We start from the raw sequence: 22,343 nt of genomic DNA, 5'->3' as shown, positions 1-22,343 counted from the left end.
CATTGATATCATTTGATCAACAATTGGATCCACAAAATTATCAAAAGGATCCACAAGTAGTTTCGAATGGGAATCTGACCCGCGAGACATTGAACAGTACCTAGCAGGTTCCCGGTTGCCTAGCCAATGCATTGTACCATCAGCCTTTGTTCTATCGGTTGGGCAGAAACTAGGAAAAAGATCAAAAAGTAATTTTAATCAAAAAGATATCAGAATGATCGAATACTGCTTAACCCGACTCGGTAATGAAATCCGAGACTTATTACACAGCATTCCTTCATAGTAGACTCATTCTCGGTATTTGGTGGTAACAATGGTGCAGTTAGTGCTGAAAAAAACAATGTTTCATGATCCAGTTTCGTTTTATCGAAAAAGGAAACAAATAATCCTAGGTACCTATCTGATACTTTTTTTAAAGGGGGGAAAATCATCCATTGGCTTCTCCTGCCTTGGGTGAGGCGAAAGGGAGTATCAGACTCTTACTGACTAAAAACCACCACGTTCCTATTCCTGTTTTTCGAGCCGGAGCCCCGGTAAACCCGCAGCTCCGAATCACGCCCTACTGGGCCCCATTTCTGGTGGTCTGATGGCACGGGTAACATATCTGATGTATCCAGGGAACCTAGAAACTACGTCAACCTTCTACCTTCTTAGTGAAATATCTGTACATAGACTAGTCAGAGAGTACATTCTCTATTCTATCTTTCGTGATCTATACCATGTAGAAACCATCCCGAAGTCACACTGATTTATACTGTCACTGTCAAACAATAGTCAAACAATCACACCAACACCTTTTTACCAAACAAAATGGAAAATAATATAAATAAACAAAATGTAACCAAACCACAATAATGGAGAAATCAGTCAACAATGTGTACATGTGAAATATGGGAACGCAGAAAATGTGTCTCCCGGACGTAGCATGGGAATTCTCCGCATGCTCGTCATATCTTACATGCTCATATACATCACGATCTACTTTGGACTGATCATAGTACTAGTGTACCTGAGAAACCACTTCATACTACTCAGCAAGTATGTAATAGGTACTATTTTATTTTATTTAAGTACATTCCTTCAATGTATATTGAGGACAATTAAATCAGGCCACTTAGCGAAACTGTTGTCATGTATATTTCAAGCATAATGAACTATTTTAACCACGATTAACAATAATTCATTATTACATATAATATCATATGTCTTAAATAACATAAGGAAAGTTTTAAAATACAATTATTCAATAAGCCACATTAAGAAAATCATAAAAACAAGGTGTCCTAAATCCTAATTTCATTGTCGCTCAGTACATTTATAAATAATATTTCTAACTAATATAATATTTGGTTTTAGTCCACCAGACGAGCAGTACCTATAACATGAGTAAAACTCGCAACTATTTCAAAGATTTTATTAAAAATATTACAATAAAAGGCACTGTAATGGACGGTACTTTCACATCAACATTCAATTCACGTGGAATGATAAACACTGGAATATGGAAAGAAAATAAAATGAAATGGACACACAATCTCCATTCTTACTTTGCATTACCAATGTATGCAATATGCATACTCTTTTGTGGAGTTATGTGCAAAACATTATAATGTAAGAATGAGATGAATAATCACAGTACATTTAAATATTACATTGCATAATACGATCCATAGCATCTAGTGCTGTTTCCCAATGTTTGTTAAGTTTCCTTTAAGTCTAACAGAAGGAAACTATCGCTTAGTTTCCATACGAAATGTGTGTAACATATTTGTCAGTTAAGTTAAAAACAACTTAATCAGACATTGTGAAACAGTCCCATAAAAATTGTTATTTTATCATTTGATTGATATTACAAATAAGAGTTTGAATTCAATTTAAAATATAATGTAAATATCAGTCATACATCAATTATACATGGTAATGTAAGATATCATATTAGACAATAATACAATTAAACAAAAAAGCAATTCTGACATATTGACATGTACAAATGTTTAATAAAATAAAGTAACTTGTGCAATGAATGATTACTGTATTACTTATTTAACAAGTGTTACGAATTCCATGGTAAATAAAATATAAGTTATTCATATAAAAATATAATAAAAGTTTCATAGAAGAGAAAATACACATAATCATAAATATAAAAATAATATCAGCTAGACAATTCTGTAACTTTCAATTCGAGAGATGGAAATGTACTCAATCGCGCTCTCGCCTGTCATTGGTCGAGATTATTTTCACAGCCAATAACATGGCGGATCGTGATCGAACTCACTTCCAAAGCTCGAATTGGTAGTTAAAGAATTAACTCAGCAGGTCATTCGTCCTTTTCCTTGAGATTCCATTAGGACACATTCTATTGAGTCTGTGTGCAAAATAAACGTCTTATAAAAGTTATTTGGTTTTTGATAGAAAAACTTACAATGCACATTGCAACAACCAATACTCTGTAAAGTGTAGCTGCCTATAATGTTGTAATTTGTACTAATTTTATTTAATTATTAAGACCCTCTTAGATAATTTCCTTAGGTTTATTTTTCTTCAAAATGAATTTTTAATTTTTTTTCTCTTCCACTGTCAGTAGTTATACGAAGCTATGTGCAAAGCAAATTAGTATCTCCCATTAATATTCATTTAAACTAAATGCATAACTACACTTAATCCCAAAAATAAACTAAATTTATTGCAACCAAAAAAGAAGATTTTATGGGAACTAACTGCCGCACTCAGAGACATTTAATGATTACTTGAAACTAATCCTTAGCTATAGCTATTGCTAAGGACTGGGTTAAGTAACCATTAAATGACTCTGAGTACGGTGGTAAATGTTGTGTCACCTTAAAACTAAGTATATAGCAAATCTTATCTAAATTAATTCTTACAGTTGCTATGAAAAACGTAATAATATCAATATACAGTAATATTTGTAAAGATCTCAGCCTTTAATGGACGGCCTTCTGTTAACACTTACACAAAGTGTGTATAAAAATTAAGTCAGTAATTTAAGCTACATTATGTTAAAAAATAAAATCTAAATAATAATAGTTCATTAGAGAAATACATACAATATTAAGTAAATGCATAGAGATTCTATTTCTAAAGGTAAACGTCGACAAGCCCAATCGTACGCATCGTACGCATTCCGTATGACGTCATCAGTACGCATCGTATGTAGGCATTGCCGATGATGCGGTCCGTACGATGCGGATCAGTGGACGCAGTTGTATGCGTTTCTATACAAGGCAAACTAAAATCCGTTGCGTGCGATGCGTGCGATGCGGGCCTGTGGACGCTTACCTTATATCAGCTGCTTTGTGCAGGAATTATAATATCACTATAGAGTAGTAAAAACCTTTTTAGGTTTAGTTGTCATTATAATAGCAGCCTTAAACATTTGATTTTTTATATGAAAGGTAGATTTGTTCCTATTGCTAAATTAGTATGTCAGTTTTTAGTCTTGTATATGTATCTAGAGCTGCATTTACTTATAGTTAATTCTATTTATTTAAAGTGTTATATAATATGTATTAATAGTCTTGTGTTGCGTTTCTACAGTCTATTAGGGTGTATAAAATATCAGATCAACAGTTTCATAAAAAGTCTATAGCAAAACATTGATATGTTTAGCGGATATTAAACCTTATACTGATACGTATAACTACTCTTTTTAGAAGTTGCCAATATTACTACACATGAATAGAGAAAAAATATTTTCTTTTTCTTGTTGCTGTACTCAGAGTCGTTTAATGAGTACTTAAACTATTCCTTAGTAACGATTTTGTTCCGAAAAGTAACCATTAAATAACTCTGAGTACGGTGGTTTGTTTCCAAACGGACTAGTCTCTATTTCGCAATTTATTGCAATGGATAGTAATGTATGCTACCTACATAATCGTGACTATAATATTGCAAACCTTTTACGCAAGATTTATAATGCTAAAAATAAGAAAGGCTGACTGACTTGTATACTAATTGTATAGTAAAGTAGACCTAAATTAGCAGCTGCAGATTAAGAAAATAATGTAGATTCTCTCTACTTTCTAAACTGCCATCACAACTCAAGAAAAACGTCACTTTTCTATGTTCATTCGGATTCAATATATAAATTGTTATCATGTCATCAATATAGTATTATACTTTTGTCCGTAAATACAATCGCATAGATCGTTCATCAACCTATCCAAGTTGCCAATTTTCTTCAATAAAACATCGACTTTAAAAACAACGCTATATAGTTAAAAATCGACTAACTTATTGGAAGAAAGTTGACCTGCCAGTACTATCATACTTTAAAGCCTTATCTCAGTTTGAAAACAAGGAATAAAACAGTCAATATAACAATGAGACTGCTCTGTATGGACGCTGCACCGGCTAACCTGCACTTAAACATGTCGATTCTTGTCTCCTTATCAGCAATAATGTTCTGGAACTCAGCTTCAACAATCTGTCCATCGTAGTACGTGATCGGATCCTCGAATGGGTACTCGTAGCCTTGTAGACACTCGCATTTGTAACCGCCAGCTTCGAAACCACGGCCTAAGATTGGTACGCACTGGAAAGAGGGATTTATGCAACTGTTATAAGGTTGAAATTAAAGAAGAGAAAAAAGAAATAACATATATTTAAAGCACAGAGGTATAATAGTACATAATCATTATGGTTTGTACATGTACATGTTTCAAGTCTGTATTGAAATGGGGACCAGTTCAGCATAGCCTACTGGCCTCCTTTGTGACTAGCGGATGGCAAGTACTCAAAGAACATTGACAGGGACTTATTACTATTAAAATAAACACAAAATAAGCAAAACATAAAAAGCAGCTACAATAAAATATAGCAAACAAAAGCAATAAACCGATATTAGTAAATTACGTAACCAGTAAGCGACCTCGCCATATATGCCTGCATTTACGTATGGTATTACTAACATTATAATGTAGTGTATGCAAATATTTATGAACAACTTTTATAACTTTTATTCAAGAGAAAACCCTCTGAATTTATTGATGTATCATAAATTAGATCCAAAAAATAATTATGCAAAAGCAACTAGACAACTACAACAACTAGAGAAAACCCCAGAATTCTCCCGCGAGAATTCTCAAGACCCTAGAAATTGATAAGCTCGAAAAATCATGAATCCTATTGATAATCTCGCCCCTCAAGAACGGCTACCCGCTCCTCCAACCTTATCACCCTATCCTGGTAGTTCCTCATACTCGAACGAATATCCGCGAGTTCAGCCCTAATCAGTCTCATTTCTTTATTGACCGACCTTACACTATCCCTAAGGGCCCTCAACTCAATCATAATGTCCCTAGTCAGGTCCTCAGTGGTTCCAGGTGCATTATCACTGGTTCCTGTAAGGTCTTTGCGGTGCTCGGGTGCAGGGGGCGCCACAGGACGGACCTCGACCGGTGTCCCAGCCTTGTTTAATGAACAAAATTTAAAAATAATGAAAGAAAAAAGTAATAATATCAGAGTAAATGGGTCAAATTATCCCCGTATGTTGTCTGGGCTTTTAGCTATTCACTAAAAAATGTTTCATTCAAATCGGTTCATTAGTTAAGGAGACGAACATACAATCAGACTATTTAATTTCTCTATTAACTATTGTTACCATCACCAAATGTTTTTCTATTTTTGTAAATGAGAAAATAAATTAAACTACTTACATATGAGGAGCTCCTGTCGCATTTGTCGGTTCCTTTGAAAGCGTTTGGCACGTAGTACTTGTCCGGACACTGGTTGATGTCTAAAGACATCAATGCCATTGTTACTGCTACCACGCCTCTGTTAACATAATAAAAAATAATATTTATGGCACTGTCATACTGCGTCTAGACAAGCATAGAGTATTGTGCCCTCCAAGCTAGGTGGAGTGACGATATCCACAAGGTGGTAGTGGTTGGATGCTTAAAGCTGAAGATCCAGCTTAGTGGCCTGCCATTGGAAAAGCCTATGTCCAACAGTGGACGAGAACAGGCTGATAATCTTAGCAAATATAAATATGGTGCCCACTAAACATGTATTGTGAGGAAATCTGGACCTTAAGTTTGAAATTGACTAATACTCATTCCTTCTCCATGTGAGAAGAGGCCTTTTTCAAAGACATTCACAGGCTGATGATGACGATACGCGCTTTTATGTCTATATAGACTACTTATAGAATAAAACTAGTCAAAAAACACAAAAATTTAAACTCACTTGAACTCAAGCTTGACTTTGACGCTATCCCATCCGAAGAATGGTGCGGCATAAGTAATAACCCACTGCTTAACGTGACCATCGCAGTCATAGTACGGCCTCGTCCAGTGTCCATGTTTCAGGTTAGCTGCTCGGTAGTAAGTAGGGAACCTTTCATATTTCTTCAAGTACTTTCCAAGCTCATCATCTCTGATCTTCATTTTGAGGAAGAACTGCTCGAGGCTATCGAAATTCGTCGACCAACGTTGTTTCAAGAATTGGAACCATGGTTTGTTAGTGTAAGCTTCCTCTGTGAAAATAAAAGGTTTTATATTAAGTGGCAAAATGTGTGACTTCTCAAAAAACGCTGTTTACGTAAACGCATGTTTTACTTTTGTTTATATAATAACTTTAGTAAGACATTTTTATCATTTTAAAATCGAAATATTTTTAAAATAATCGAATGAGGCGGAAGGGAGTGTCAGTCTTATTGACTAAAAACACCTCATTAATTCTCCTGTTTTGAGCCGGAGCCCCGGGAACCCGTTACGTTGTCCGCAGCTTCGGATCGTGCATGTTCAGGTTCTGGTCGGACGGCGAGCTACTTTTGTTCGCCTTGCTACCCTTGTTCGCTTATTGAATTTATCGCTTATTTTGATAGAAGAAGTGAACATTTTTAAGTACACGCCATTTAAACTTACCAGTTTTGTTCAATCGCGCCAGATCTTCTAGTTTATACTTCCTAGTGTTCAACTCAGTCTTGTAAGCGAAAGGCGCGAAGAAAGTCCTGTTAGTGAACTTATTTCTGTCCCAGTAAGTACCTAGAAAAATTATATGAGAGAATTAACTACCGAAAATACGACTGTATGTGAAATGCTCTAAAACACATTGTAATTATTATTGTGATTTTATGGGATAAGGCAAGGCAAACGAGCAGAAGGATCTCTTGATGGTAAAAAATCGGTGCCCATGGACACGCACCATACCAGGGAAGTTACAAGTGCGTTGCCGTTCTTTTGCGGATGGAGAAACGACTCCGGTAACATAACTCACACGGCGAAATACAAGTATTGTTTTACGCCGGTTTTCTGTGAGACCTTGGTATCACTCCGGTCAAGCCAAGTACAACACGTCTGAGGCATAAAGCGCACAATCGTTTTTGAGTTACGGTGGATAGTGATCAAGTAACACTTGAAAGTGATCGTGTAACGCTTAAACGCGCCGCTTGTATCGTCTTTGCATTTAATATTCTATTTAAAATGTGTAACTCACCAGCCGACCAAATCTTGGAGTCTCCAAGTACAAGGGCGAGTGTCTCTCCCGTCATCTGATCTTCAGTCAGTGGCTTATCAGCGACACGGTTACCGCTGAATACCTCTTGAGGATCTGACACCTGATAAAATTATGAACGTAGGAGAAACAACGCTATTAAACTGTTACTACACCGATCGATCGATGATGGAATGGATTAGTCCACGTCGATCGATAGTTTTTATTAGAACAATCGATCGGTCTCCCGCGATCAATTAAAGCTACCATACCAAACGATTCACGTCGACCGATGACAATCGATCGATTGGTGTGGTAACACCCTTATTAGAACCAAATTTAGTTGTTCTGAAAATCATTTTTCTATCAAATCAAGCGTCTTTCTGTCGATAGATTTACGACTTTACTACTACAGAATAAAGTTTGAAATACTATTATTAAAAAAATATTGAGGTTTATCTAAAATATGAACTTACTTGTAAGAATGCACTAATGAAATTAGCAAGTCGTACAGCCATCTTCGCCTGGTTTTCGAACTGTTCTTCATGACCAAACGCAATGTCTCCGTTGAGGAATAAATCTGAGGGATTGTATCTGTAACAACAATAATAGGGTTAAGAACTGATTTATGATATAAAATTACACTACATGCTATGATTATAAGTCCCATGTAATGGGGAGTGAGCCTATTGCCATATACTAGGCACATTTCCAGACTCTGTGCTACTACTAAGAAATTTTGGAAAAACCGAAAAAAGCCCAGCAGTACTTCATCCAAACCAGGACCCCTTGCCCGGCAGTCGCACTTGCAACAACTCTGCCAACGAGGCAGTCCTCGGCTAACGATTTAAAAACAGTTTCTAAATAGCTAAATAAGTGTGAAAACTTACTTGGAACAATTATTAGGCTGCACTCCTCTGATGAAGTTGAGCACTTCGTAGACGTTGACTCGCTCGGTGTGCAGCGCGGCGGGCCCGGACGACGCGTTGACGTACTCGTAGTGACGGTCCATGTACATCGCGCGCAGGAACGGGTGCGCCCGCTCCCATTGCACCGGTAGACGCTGAATCCCTGTACGAAACGATTTCAAATTCAATGTGATCTTAGAAGAGGTTTGTTGGTTTAAGTTATACAATGTGATAGAGACTTCTAATGAAGAACAGACATTTTGTTTAAGTGTAATTTGTAATTTGAAATAAATAATTTTGACTTTTGAAGTTCAGTAATGGATGTCTTCTTCCCATAATGACATAAAATGATGTAGTTCCTGGGTAGATGTCAGAACAATAAATAGATATATTCGGTCTTTAAATGTTGAGTCAACATCAAAGTCAAAGCATTTATTGCAATTAATCCTAAATTAGGCACTTTTGAAACAACAAATTTAATTGTCCGTCAGTTTGTCTATCTGTCAGTAAAGCTAGATGCTTGTGTGAGGTGGTGGAAATCAGATTGTCACCTGGAATATGATGATGATTTGTATTTTTTTACTGCTTGTAAAGGCAATCAAGGTCATGGTTCACCGTTCACATGATAAAATGCAGTTAGATGCCTTTAGTTAGACACAGAAACATCAGCTCTCCATGTATACTCACATCCAATCTTCTTGCAGTCAAAGTTATTATAGTACTGGTCAGAGGTGGCTCTCTCTATGATTTCTCCGAGGTAAGGCCGTCGCACGATACTTGGCAGTCGGTAGCCAGGCGCGCACCGACACTGGTACCCTCCGCGACGGAAGCCCCAGCCATGCAGCGGTTCACACTGAAAGATTATCATATGTAGTTTTGCCAACAAATTACTGAATAGTTTGGCGTTGCTTAATTCATGAAAAGTAGATAAAGTAGATCATAAAAGCATATGTGTCAATAGGCTCACCCCCTATTACATGGGACTTTTAACATAAATTGTGAAATGTGGATGTACATTGGCATTATGTGCCATACTGTACACCTCTGCTACCCCTTCGGGGATTAAAGGCGAGACGTTATACCAGATATTTTCCTGCATGTAGTAGTATTTTGTATTCTGTCAGATATATTAAATTAATCAAAATATTACGTTTAATGTCTTTCACCGCGTCATGTATCGTACAATGCTATAATTCAAGGAGCTCACCTCAGTAGTTTCCTTGCACCTTGCCGTTGAAGCAAATCTATTCGGTCGATCATTACCCAAACTCGGCGGACACTGATTTATGTCTATCCTGTCATAGTCTAACTCCATCACAACAGCTGCAGTATACCTGAATAATTAACATTTTGTAATAGGTAAAGTATACTGTAATTTAAGTAACATAAGGGCTATAATTACTAGCACAGTTCGCAAAACATCCAGAGACAAGAAAAATAATACTTTATTTCTAATGTAATATGGGCTACATTGGTTTGCATTACATCATTAAGTAGTTGCCAGTTTTATTAAAATTCTGGATATGAAATAAGACAATCAGAGACAGAAGAGATTGCACATATTACGTAACTAACTTATTAAGCAGTAACTCTTGACTTTAATTGAATGTAGTACTTACGTAGGATATTCAATATGTCTGAACTGTGTGTGGCGAGGGTAAATGTCAGCCACAGGAGAAACAGCTGCTACAAGCCATTTATTCAGTCTACCGCAGTCAAAGTACGGACGGGTCCAGTTCACTGGTCCAGGGTTCTGAAAGACAACAATGATACTTGTAGACATACAGTCTAAGTTTAAAAAAAATAGTTTTACAAATAATAATAGGTACTTAAAAACTTTTTTATTTATTTCTTAAAACTTTAGTTTGTTTTCATTATTTTGTTGTCGGTTTGTTTTGAAAACAAGTTGTTTATAAGGAAAATCTCAATTAACTATTATCTCTGATAGATGTATGTTATGAAAACAATTATTATTTTCAAGATAAACATGTTCAATTAATTAGGTATTATTCATACATTACTTCTTGAGAGAAAACTCATTAAGTTAATAAAGCATGAATATGAAATTACACAATGATTAGTAAGATTTAGAATAGATTCATTCTGAAAACATGAGTATAGAACAAATATTTTGTGCAAAGTCTTAAAAGAATACATGAATTACATGTATCTGCGTGTTTGTATTTTTACAGATTAAGTAGAAAGTAGAAAGAGTATAGTATTAAAGCATTAAAGCATAAATATGAAATTACACAATAATTAGTCAGATTTAGAATTGATTTATTGTGAAAACATGAGTATAGAACAAATATTTTGTGCAAAGTCTTTAAAGAATACATGTAATTGGATCTGCATGTTTGTATTTTCACAGATTAGGTAGAAAATGACCAACCTATGGGGCTAATTACTTTTGTAATGGCATTAAATTAAATTCTTATAAGAAACAAATAAGGATATTACCTAAAGTAAAATGAACTTTGATAACTAATAAGAATCTAATATAAACAAAATTGAATACAAACCTCATCATTGCCTGGAGGTCCGTGGAATGTAAATGTCTCATTTGTATTGTTGGCATATCTGATCTCCACCTGGTATGTAGTCTTTGTGTCATGGCGCTTCGCCACCCTGTCAGGTAGCCACTTCTTGTACCACTCATTAATTCTATAGAACTCTGAAGTGTAATCCTTAGACAAACTCTCCGGGTCAAACGCACCAAGATCCTCAACATGAAATGTATTCATTGTGGATATCTTTTGCAAGTGTACAGGGTCATTGAAATCATCTGCCCTAAATGCTCTAGGCGCAAATCTAGGCATAGTTTTATTAAAGAATCCTCTGTACGAAGACGTATACGACATATTCGGAGAGAAGTATATCGAACTGGCGTTAATGTAAGGATTCGCAGACACGTCGGCCACCGACGACAAGAAGTAATACATCATTCCAGGGTCGTAAGTATCGTTGATAGCTGGCCTAATGAACCGAGACTGAAGGATATAACTCCAGAAAAACGCCCGGTTCATAGCCATGTTGTGTAAATGCAACATCGCTGTACGATTCGGGAACACTGGGTTTATGTTTATCTCCTTCACATCAGGATGGTGGGAAACTGAATCTTCTGGTAAATACAAATCATCCAGATGAGTGATAAAGCAGTTATCGGCTGATACTTTGTCGATTTTGCCTCTAATTTCGTCGAATGCATCACGAATTTGCCATTCATACTGGCCGGCCACACCCCACAGCAAAACACATAGTGATATCGCAAGTAAACTCCAGTTTACTTTCTCCATGTTGAGTTTTTATACTTAATTTACAATTAAACTTACTTGTTTAGTACATTTCGATTCAATATTATTTATTAATAAAATGTTTAACCGCTACCAAACCGCTACAAATCCGCGATACGTTGGTTACGATTGTTGTTTTGATTTGACGTTTTGATAGTTAATTTGAAAGGGCGTTCTAAATGTTGCCAGTTTACAAACCCATCAGTTGTTAATTTATATTTTTTACGTGGATGAATGAAGCCATAAGTAAAAAAACGCTGTCAGTGTCAAGTGTCAAATTGTCAATAATTGGTGGATAACCTCAAAATCGTACTGATCTAATGAAATATCAAAACAAAATTAATTATTTCTAGTCAGTAAACGATATAATTACCAATCTAATCATGGCTGGAACAATGTTCCGTAAGTTTATCATAAATTCTCATTTATTGGGATAAGCTAACATTTACAAAAATAAACATTATCCTTATTTATTTTCAGGATCCATGTTCACGAATGCTTTAACACTTTATAAAAGCAACACTACTAATTTGGTAAGTAAAACTTCATATAATTTCCTACTTTAAATTATACCTTTCTTTTAAACTGCATTCATTCAGTTTAATATATAAATTTCATAACCTAGACTCCAAGAAGAATCTTATTGAAAGTTAGAATTTATAATAATGAATGAAATTGTTGTTATAAATAACAATTTATATTTTTACTGTCTTGCAGTGTTAAGTAGCTTGTATAATATTTATTGGTTGATTTTATAATTAAAATATATTTGTACCTATTTGCTTTTCAGAGGAGCTTACATACAGCAACCGTGACCTATGCCGCCCGTAAGGGTACCAGGGCAAAGGCCCGTGCCAAGAAGGTCAAGGTGGAAGTCACCAAAGTTGGCTTCATTCCACACAATCAGAGAGGGAAAAATAAGTAAGTTAAAAACCATTTTTCTGTAAAAAATCTTGTAGAAACAGTCTGGGTTCATAACATTCTCAACAGCTCAGAAATATAAACATAACAATAACTTAAAGGTACATAACATCATAGTTATAAGTTATTCCCTGAAAAACTTTGTGGAGGTATAAAATAACAATACTTTTACAGGAATTCAGTTATAATTATAATTATTATAAAAAAGAATTTAGTAATTGGTAAACACTCTGACTGTCTGAAAGCACAGCCTAATAATACTTTGACCACCTTTGGATCTCTTATTTCAATATGTCACCACACTACTTTATTTATTATAGAAAACAAACTCATAGGTACTTAACATAAACACATCGAATTATTGCTCATTCCAGGAACATCCATTCGAATGTCAGCAAGCATTTAGATGACACATTCAAGCCAATCCCCAAGGATGATGTGTACCCACTAAAGTACTATCGCTGGATAGTGTACACCGCTGAGGACGCAGTAAAGGCCCACCAACAAACACATCACCCCACTATGTACAATGTTCCCAATGCTCTGGTATCTGCACAGATTGAGTTCAATATGGCTGCTGCTAAAAAGGTTTGTTATCTTTAACTTTGCCTTTTTATCCCTGAAGGCTGTGGTGCACATTATGGCATATAATGCCACTGTACAATATACACCACTTATGTTGTAAGTCCCTAGTATTAGGGGTGAATGTATACTACTACTACTGGGCACAATTCCAGACTCCATGCTACTACTGAGAAATTTTCGAAAAGCTGAAAAAAGCCTAGCAATACTTTGCCTGACTCTGGAATCGAACCCGAGACCCTAGTCCGATCACTCGACCAATGACGCAGGAGCACTAATTGCAATTCCAGACTCAAGATTTTGGCAATTCTAAAAGCTCTTTGAGGCGCACGCGAAACGCCGTACCGGTCTGGTTCTGGTCGGGCGGCGAACTACCCTTGCTCGCCATCCGTAGACACGCACTAATCCGATGGCCAGAGATTGCTGCGCGAACTAGCTACAGACTTGGCTCGGTAGTCGTGCTCATACCATATAAGTTTTTAAACTGACATGGTCACTCATTGAAGTGAATAAACATGGTAAATATCCCCGTCATAAGTTCTAATAATAGTGCTCATACCAGTTGATCAAGAAGACAATAACAGTACTTACCTAATTACATTTTGTTTTCATTTTTCTAGAATCGTTACATGGACAGTTTCACCCGTCTCTCATTGCTTCCCAACCTGTTCCCGCGTGACGAGGAGCGCACGATCTTGGCGTTCTGTAAGGGTTCCGAACTTATCAAGGAGGCGACAGACGCAGGAGCCACGATTGCTGGTGGAACTGACCTTATTAAGAAAATTCAGGTAAACAAGACAAGATATGAAGATACTATGTATATAATATTTAAATATCTGTAATGGATGTACAAAAGTTTATTATATTATAATTACACAGTTAGTGACAATCACAATTAGGTAACACACAGACAGCAGTAATATAGTTCAAACAATAATCTAGGTACAAGGTAGGGCGCCGTGCGACGCAGTCGCGCGCGCATGTGCTTTCACTACGGGCGTGTAGGGCCGACTGGCGACGTGAGGAGCGGTGGGAACGCCGCGGCTTGCGTTAGCGCGCGAAGCGCGTAACCGACGCGTCGGATGATATTCTCGTTATAACATAGCACGTAAACGACGCGACGGATGATATTCTCGCTACACACTCCCCTCTAGTTCGGACATAGCGCCCTCGCGTTCGGACTAGCATCGAATTTACGGGGTCGACCACGCTTGCGCTTCTCACGAACCGGAGACACGATGTCGCCGACGAATGGCGTTAAGTGTGACACATGGTACCGTCCAATGTGTTCAGCTCGCGTAAGTCCCTCGATAACATAAGTGGTGGAACTTACCACTTCCCGAATACGATACGGGCCGTCTCTCCTAGGGATGAACTTCGCGGTTTGTCCACGGCCTGCGTCGTTCATACTCTGCGTCTTTAGGAGGACAAGATCACCTACCTTATAATCCGGAGGCGTACGTCTACCTTCATCAGCATACTTCTTCCTGATGGACTGGGCCTGCTCATGGACATCCCTGGCATCTAGAAGCGCTGTCGACAACCTACGAAGGTAAGGCGTAATATTCGGTACGAAATTATCGTTATCCACGATGGCTTTCATATCAGCCACGACGTCAGATGGTGCGCGCAGCTCCCTTCCGAAGGTACGAAAAGCCGGTGAAAACCCCGTACTCGCTGTCACGGCTGAATTCATCGCAAACCTTATAGCTGCGAGATGGCGATCCCAAGAGGCGTGGTCCTTCCCCACCAGAATTGCCAACTGGGGTTTGAGGTCCCGGTTCTTGCGTTCAACGGGGTTGCTTTCCGGGTGGTACAACGGCGTCAAAGACTGTTTGATACCCATCACGTGACATGCCTGTTGCATCACCTCAGCTACGAACTGAACTCCGTTGTCGCTGACCATCCTACGCGGGACTCCAAACCTCAAGAAGACTTCGCCGATTAAAATCTCAGCGCACTCTACGCTGGTGGCGGTCTCCAACGCAAATAACTCAACCCAGTGAGTACACACGTCCTCTATAATAAGAATCCAACGGTTACCTTTAGCCGTCTTCGGCAAAGGTCCAAACAAATCTACTGACACGACCTCGAACCGGCGAGTCGCAGCAGGCGTCTGCAGTAGTCCTGCAGGCTTCTTGTTGTCTGCTTTATAACGCTGACAAGCAGCACAACGTCTAACATAGTCAGCAACGAAGGTTCTCATACCTACCCAAAAGTAGCGAGCTCTGATGCGCTGCAGGGTTCTCTCAACACCGAAATGACCTGCGGTGGGAGCGTCATGGAAGTCAGCAAGGATGCCCTCCCTTTCCGTGGTGGTATAGTTGCGCTCAGCTGGTAACAGCAACCGACTGGCGTACTCCACAGGCCTCTCGTCAGGGCCCTCCCCCTGCATCAGAACTGCTCCGAGACAGTAACTACTACTGTCGGTATTAAGAGAGAAGGGCTTACTTTCGTCGGCTTGACGGAGTATGGGCGCGGTGACCAGGAGCCTCTTGATATGCTCGAACGCAGCCTGCTGCTCCTCATGCCACCTCCACGAGCTATTCTTCTTGAGAAGGTCAGTTAAAGGCTTCGCGACAGCGGCGTAATTCGGCACAAATCGCCGGAACCAGCTTGACGTAGCTAAGAAACCTTTAAGCTGCCTCTCGTTCTTCGGGGCAGGCATGTCAGCTATGGCTGAGGTCTTCTCCGGGTCTACCTGCAAACCACCGGGTACAATAATGTGCCCCAGGAACCGCACCGAATCACAGGCAAAACAACTTTTCTTGCGGTTAACACGCAGATTAAATTTATCCAGCCTATCGAAGACTGCCTCCAGATCCTCGAGGTGTTGTTCGAAGGTGGGTGACAGAACAATCAGGTCATCTAGGTAGCCTAGGATACTTACCGATCTACCACCACCTCGGGGGTCTGAGGACGTCACAGCGCCGTCACTGGTCTCGAGTGTCCGCGCTGGTACAACCAGGTTCGACCGGAACCGGTCGATCAGTCTCTGGAACGTGGCACCGGAGTTGCGCAATCCCATGGGCATTCTCTTAAACCTGTAGGTACCAGAGGGCGTAACAAACGCGGTCTTGTCACGGTCCTCTTCCGCGACACTTACCTGGAAATAGCCAGAATGAAGGTCGAGCGTTGACATGTAGGCGGTGGTCTTCGCGGCATGAAGCACGTCTTCTATGCGCGGCAGTGGGTACCGGTCAGGCTCCGTCACAGCATTGAGCTTGCGGTAATCCACACATAACCGGACGCCACCGTCTTTCTTCTTCACCAACACTACGTTCGCGGCCCACGGCGACTCACACTCCTCTATAACGTCTGCTCGCAGCAGCTTCTCGAGCTCACCGTCCAGCAGCTGCTTCTTACCTGCCGACATCCGGTAGGGTGGTGAGGCGGTAGGCTCCTGCCTCTCGCCTACTCGAATGTGGTGAGTAGCGTAAGATGTAGCTGGTCCCTCGGTGGCGAAGCGCGCAGCCTTAGAAATTATAAGCTGGTTGAGCTGCGTCCTCTGAGCAGGTGACAGCTTAGATCCCTCGTTTTCTCTCAGTGCCAGGCCGGTGGTGTTAACCTGCATCAGCTCTGCGTCACTGGTGGACATAAGACTGTAAGAGCGCACAAAGGGTACCTTCACCTTTGTGGAATCTGAAAAGTACCAACAACCACGTTGAAGGTCAAGCAAAATACCAGATTTCGTAATAAAATCTTGTCCGAGAAGCGTCCTATTCTCCGCCCCTGGTATAACAATAAATGTTGTAGGTACAATACGTCCCCGTACTACAACATTCGTATCGCACAACAACACGTCACGTGTATGTTGGGTCCCGTCGGCCAACCCTATCGTGCGGCGGGCCGATGTAAAACTAGTCCCGTTCTTTAACAAAATAGCATACAAACCGGGGCTAGCTAAGCTTTCGGTAGCGCCGGTATCAAGCACAGCGACACCTAATAACGAAGCCACTTCAATATTTATCGTCGGCTGCGACGTGGAGGAATCGTGTGTATAAGCACTTTGGAAACTTACCTTCCCGTCGGCGGCCGCGGCTGGTGTATCTTCCTTGCACTTGCCTTTACAAGTGGGACATTTCGACCGAATAACGCCTTCACGACCGCAACCATAACAAGCTAACTCATTACCTTTCGACTTACACTCGTCCGTCGTGTGTCCGAAACGTTTGCAGCGTGCACAGCGTGGTCTAACACGTTTAGAAGTCGCGCTACTACTATCTATGTTCGAACTAGAGTCGGACGTAGTCGTTTGAGGGTTAACATTTTTCACCGCAGCCGTTTGCGGGTTAATATTTTTACCGGTCGCATTTGAAGGGTTATCTTTATCACGTAAATTCGTGTTCGCGATATTATTGTTGTGAGACGATGTACTAGATTGGTTCGCTTCGCCCAGCATCTCCTCTACGTACCTAGCTCTCTCAAGTAGACAGTCGACACTACTTACGCTATCACGCGGAACACGTTTGCGGATTCTACGGTGTAACAGGCCATACACTATATCGAGTTGCATTTGTTGTGGTAAAGGATATGGTAACCGCGAAATGTTAGCACGCACACGCGAAATATATACGTCGGCACTTTCACTTTGTTGTTCTGTCGCGAATATGTCGCGTAAGACCCTGTGGGCTGGGCGCGCCGCGCCGTACATGAAGCGCAGCCGGCGTAACGCGTCGTCCCAGCTCTCCACCGTAGGTCGCACTCCTCGCCACCACACGGCGGCGTCTCCGGTCAGCAGCATCGGCAGTCCTCGTAACGCGTGGTCATCCGAGACGCCTGCGCACTCCTTGTAGACGAGCACGCTCTCGATGAACGCTTCCACGACGTCGGCGTTGCAGGCGGCTCCATCGAACCGAGCCGTGCACCGGGTAAAATTGCTCTGCGCAGTGTGCACCGCGTGCACTCCTGCAGCAGGAGGTTGAGTCGACCCCCTCATCACGCTGGCCAGGATCCTAGATAGCTGGTCTTCCGACATTGTGATCATATTCGTATCGCGTCGGTCCGTTGTGGTAGGTGACGCCGCCGCCATGTTGTCGTCCGCGGCGGTTCCCGCCACTCGCGTATCCGTGAACTCTTCGTCACTATCACTACTGCGGTTCTCGATGGCCGTCTGTCCGCGTGTTTTCGGCATCTTCTCGAGACACGACGGTTACAGCCTCGGTACAGTAGGTACACAACAGACTTCAACGGAGCGTGGAATACGTTCGCACTCGCGTAGGTACTTTCGAGCACGAGCCACGAGTTGGGCGCAATTTTTGTAATGGATGTACAAAAGTTTATTATATTATAATTACACAGTTAGTGACAATCACAATTAGGTAACACACAGACAGCAGTAATATAGTTCAAACAATAATCTAGGTACAAGGTAGGGCGCCGCGCGACGCAGTCGCGCGCGCATGTGCTTTCACTACGGGCGTGTAGGGCCGACTGGCGACGTGAGGAGCGGTGGGAACGCCGCGGCTTGCGTTAGCGCGCGAAGCGCGTAACCGACGCGTCGGATGATATTCTCGTTATAACATAGCACGTAAACGACGCGACGGATGATATTCTCGCTACATGTCTACATAAAGAGTATCTACAGAAAGCTTAGTACGAATTTGTTCTACGTTTAACGAGATCGTGTTCGGCGCTCTGATTGGTTGGTTCATAAGTGCCGGCCAATCAGACGCGCGCTCATTTCATTTTCGATTAACGTAAAACAAACTCGTACTGAGGGTTCTGACGAAGTTTCATATTGACGAGCAAAGAGTTTTCTCTCGAAAACCGACAACAACGACTGGAAGTAGGATACCACACGCTATTTGTAAACTATCGCCCTACTATTGTAATTGATAATTTTTGTAGTTTGTATATTTTATGTACTTATACTTATTAATGTTGTTTTAGGAAGGTCAAATCAAGCTTAGTGATTACGACTACGTGCTGGCGCATCCCAATGTCCTCACAGACTTGGTGCCGATTCGAGGTTTGATGAAGAGGCGATTCCCCAACTTGCGAGCTGGCACTTTAGACAATAATCTTGGAGCATTGGTGAAGAAGTTTTCTGGAGGAGTCCAGTACAGAGTGTTGAAGGATGAGCATCAACAAAACTATGGATTTGTTGAAGTTCCTATTGGAAGGGTGGGTTCACTTTAACATATCTTTTTATACAGGGTGACTTTGAATTCGACGTATTCCTCTCGGGAGGTGATAATACAACTAATTTCCTACAAAAATAGCCCTGAGGTCCTTGGGCGGAAAGTGGCTAGTTTCTGAGATATTCAACATTTTTGGTTTTGGTAAAAATATCCCGAATTGATTACAAAAACATCAATAAATAAAAAAATACTGGTTGGATTTTAGTTATTTTAGTTTTAATCAGTTGCCAATACATCAGTTATCATTTATAAATACTAATAATGGCAGAAATATCATTCGTTTTAAAATAGCAAGTAATTTCCTATTAAATTTTGTTTTGTTTCACTAATTTGGTCAATAGATAGCTGGATTTATTTCGAAAAAAATATATGACACTAAGCGTACAAACTATTAGAAAAACTTCCTTGGTTTATTAGCTACCCAGAAACGTAAAATTATTTACAATATTCCCAAAAACAAATGAATTAATTGATGATAAGTAGAGTGTAAAGAGAAAAGCGCAATTTCAAAAACATCTTAATTTGCAAAATTTTGTTCAAAATGATCTTCCCTACGACGAATACATGCCCGAACACACTTCCTTATCCCTATGACGTTCACTCTTGGGCTGAATATGCGTTTTATTTCGTAATTATCTTCAAATATGTTTCAGAGAAGAATTACGATACACGGCCAATTCCTTCTGTATAAACAAGGGACTTCATGTAAAAATCAACCGGCGTTAGATTCTGGACACCGCGTTTACCATGTAGTTGGACCCCCATGCCAATACAACGCCTGGGAACCAAAGCATCCAACCATTGCCCCACAGTAGTTCGATAGTGCGCTGGATAAACTATCACAATATCTATCCATTATTAGCCACAAAAAAGTCAACAAAATCCGAAAAAAGTAAACCATCGTTAGCGCATCGCGGTTTTAATTCAAATGTTTGCAGGGGTATCATAAATAATAATTTGATTGGACCCTACTTTTCATCCAACAATTTAAATGGTAAGAATTATGAAAAAAATTTAAGGAATGTGCTAGGGTCATTGTTTTAAATTTGAATTTAGAAACAAGATGAATGAACTTATTCTACTTATTGAATCAATTTATTAATTTGATTGACGAATTTATTCCACACGACGATTGTCAAGTGCATTATCGAACTACTGTGCGGCAATGGGCGAAAACATTGATTCTCAGGCATTGGATTAGAAGGGCGGTCCAACTACATGGTAAGCGCGGTGTCCAGAATCTAACGCCGGTTGATTTTTACATGAAGTCCCTTGTTTATACAGAAGGAATTGGCCGTGTATCGTAATTCTTCTCTGAAACATATTTGAAGAAAATTACGAAATAAAACGCATATTCAGCCCAAGAGTGAACGTCATAGGGATAAGGAAGTGTGTTCGGGCATGTATTCGTCGTAGGGAAGATCATTTTGAACAAAATTTTGCAAATTAAGATGTTTTTGAAATTGCGCTTTTCTCTTTACACTCTACTTATCATCAATTAATTCATTTGTTTTTGGGAATATTGTAAATAATTTTACGTTTCTGGGTAGCTAATAAACCAAGGAAGTTTTTCTAATAGTTTGTACGCTTAGTGTCATATATTTTTTTCGAAATAAATCCAGCTATCTATTGACCAAATTAGTGAAACAAAACAAAATTTAATAGGAAATTACTTGCTATTTTAAAACGAATGATATTTCTGCCATTATTAGTATTTATAAATGATAACTGATGTATTGGCAACTGATTAAAACTAAAATAACTAAAATCCAACCAGTATTTTTTTATTTATTGATGTTTTTGTAATCAATTCGGGATATTTTTACCAAAACCAAAAATGTTGAATATCTCAGAAACTAGCCACTTTCCGCCCAAGGACCTCAGGGCTATTTTTGTAGGAAATTAGTTGTATTATCACCTCCCGAGAGGAATACGTCGAATTCAAAGTCACCCTGTATATAAGTCTCTATTTTTATATAAAGGACTTCTTTTGTACCAAAATCAATCAGTCAATGGTAATAAAAGCCCATTCCTATTTACTTTTCAAAATAATATTTTAATGTATTTTCGATTTCAGTTGAATATGGACCCTAAACTGGTAGCAGAAAACCTAGAAGCTTTGCTTAAAGATTTGCAGTCAGCACGACCGAAACGCGATGGTCTTTTCATTACAAGGTATGTTCAAAGTTGAAACAATCAAAGTTAAAAAAGTTGCCCTTGAATACTCGCAAGTTCTGCATCATATATTTTCGGATTTGTATTCATCATACTCTGATCAATTTAGCTGTGAATTTATGACAGAAATAGTTATTCATAAAATCGACGATTACTGCGTTAATTTGACACGACGACAGCATTAAGCCTCGTCTCCACTAGGAACATTTGTCGAGCGACATGTTATGTTAGACATCGACATTGTTGAAACTGTTCCTTGTCACACAATCAACAATGTTTAGGTAGTTGATTAGTCTAACAGATATTATTTTAAGGAAGTGATGATAACTCTTTATTTAACTTCTTGAATTTTGTTTTCAGATGTCTGATTGTTAGCCCACCATCCCCGGAAAAGCTCAAGATTGACCCGTTTGTTTATGTTGATAAAACATTGGCTAAAGAAGTGCAAGATGATAGCGACGATGAAGGAGAAGCAGTCGCTGCTACTGCGTAATAGTTTTAATAAGTGTTGTAGTATATTAGTTGTAAAAATTCGTAAAATAAAGATTAAAAATAAATAATTATTATTGAACCTGTTTCTTTTTATTTCCGAACGTATTTTTATTCTGCAAAATTTGAACGCATTTTGTATGTTGGCAGCTTGTCACGTACCCGTCAACAATTCTAAAGTGCGTTCTGAAACTAGTAAACGGAAGGTAAAAATAATTTTATATCAAAGTTTTAAAAATATTTTACCATTTCGAAGAACTATTATTTTGATTAATTCTATCATTACATACTTAAATGTAGTTCAAAGTTACTTAAAAATCAAATATTTATTTTATTCATATAAACTTCAGTATCCTAATCTAATCTAAAAATAA

General features: G+C 39.3%; 2 protein-coding genes and 1 long non-coding RNA gene across 4 annotated transcripts; 2 read left to right on the top strand and 1 right to left on the bottom strand.

Moving 5' to 3' along the window:
* Positions 1–413: 413 nt before the first annotated feature.
* Positions 414–2,024, top strand: LOC118269667 (uncharacterized). Its single transcript, XR_004783143.2, has 2 exons — positions 414–1,038; positions 1,357–2,024. It is a non-coding gene; the product is annotated as an uncharacterized LOC118269667 (long non-coding RNA).
* On the bottom strand, positions 1,401–11,816 carry LOC118269612 (uncharacterized). 2 transcript variants are annotated; one of them, XM_050706979.1, is made up of 11 exons: positions 10,889–11,815; positions 9,986–10,119; positions 9,574–9,700; positions 9,054–9,219; positions 8,349–8,529; positions 7,935–8,052; positions 7,462–7,582; positions 6,891–7,010; positions 6,211–6,499; positions 5,679–5,796; positions 1,401–4,555 (listed from the first exon to the last, which is right to left on the bottom strand). In XM_050706979.1, the coding sequence occupies exons 1-11, from the start codon at positions 11,660–11,662 to the stop codon at positions 4,301–4,303; spliced, it is 2,403 nt and encodes an 800-aa protein (XP_050562936.1). In that variant the 5' UTR covers positions 11,663–11,815; the 3' UTR covers positions 1,401–4,300. The 2 variants fall into 2 exon arrangements, with proteins under 2 accessions (XP_050562936.1, XP_050562935.1); XM_050706978.1 differs by lacking the exon at positions 1,401–4,555 and adding an exon at positions 4,625–5,430 and having other exon boundaries at positions 10,889–11,816.
* A 112-nt stretch (positions 11,817–11,928) lies between these two features.
* Positions 11,929–22,051, top strand: LOC118269666 (50S ribosomal protein L1). Its single transcript, XM_050706984.1, has 8 exons — positions 11,929–12,061; positions 12,140–12,192; positions 12,450–12,580; positions 12,955–13,168; positions 13,783–13,950; positions 19,055–19,288; positions 21,383–21,480; positions 21,841–22,051. The coding sequence occupies exons 1-8, from the start codon at positions 12,043–12,045 to the stop codon at positions 21,971–21,973; spliced, it is 1,050 nt and encodes a 349-aa protein (XP_050562941.1). The 5' UTR covers positions 11,929–12,042; the 3' UTR covers positions 21,974–22,051.
* The last annotated feature ends 292 nt before the right edge of the window (positions 22,052–22,343 follow it).

Source organism: Spodoptera frugiperda, chromosome 30 (genome assembly GCF_023101765.2).
Source record: "Spodoptera frugiperda isolate SF20-4 chromosome 30, AGI-APGP_CSIRO_Sfru_2.0, whole genome shotgun sequence".
NCBI classification, from domain to species: Eukaryota; Metazoa; Arthropoda; class Insecta; order Lepidoptera; family Noctuidae; genus Spodoptera; species Spodoptera frugiperda.
This window is presented reverse-complemented; position numbering and strand designations above follow the sequence as displayed.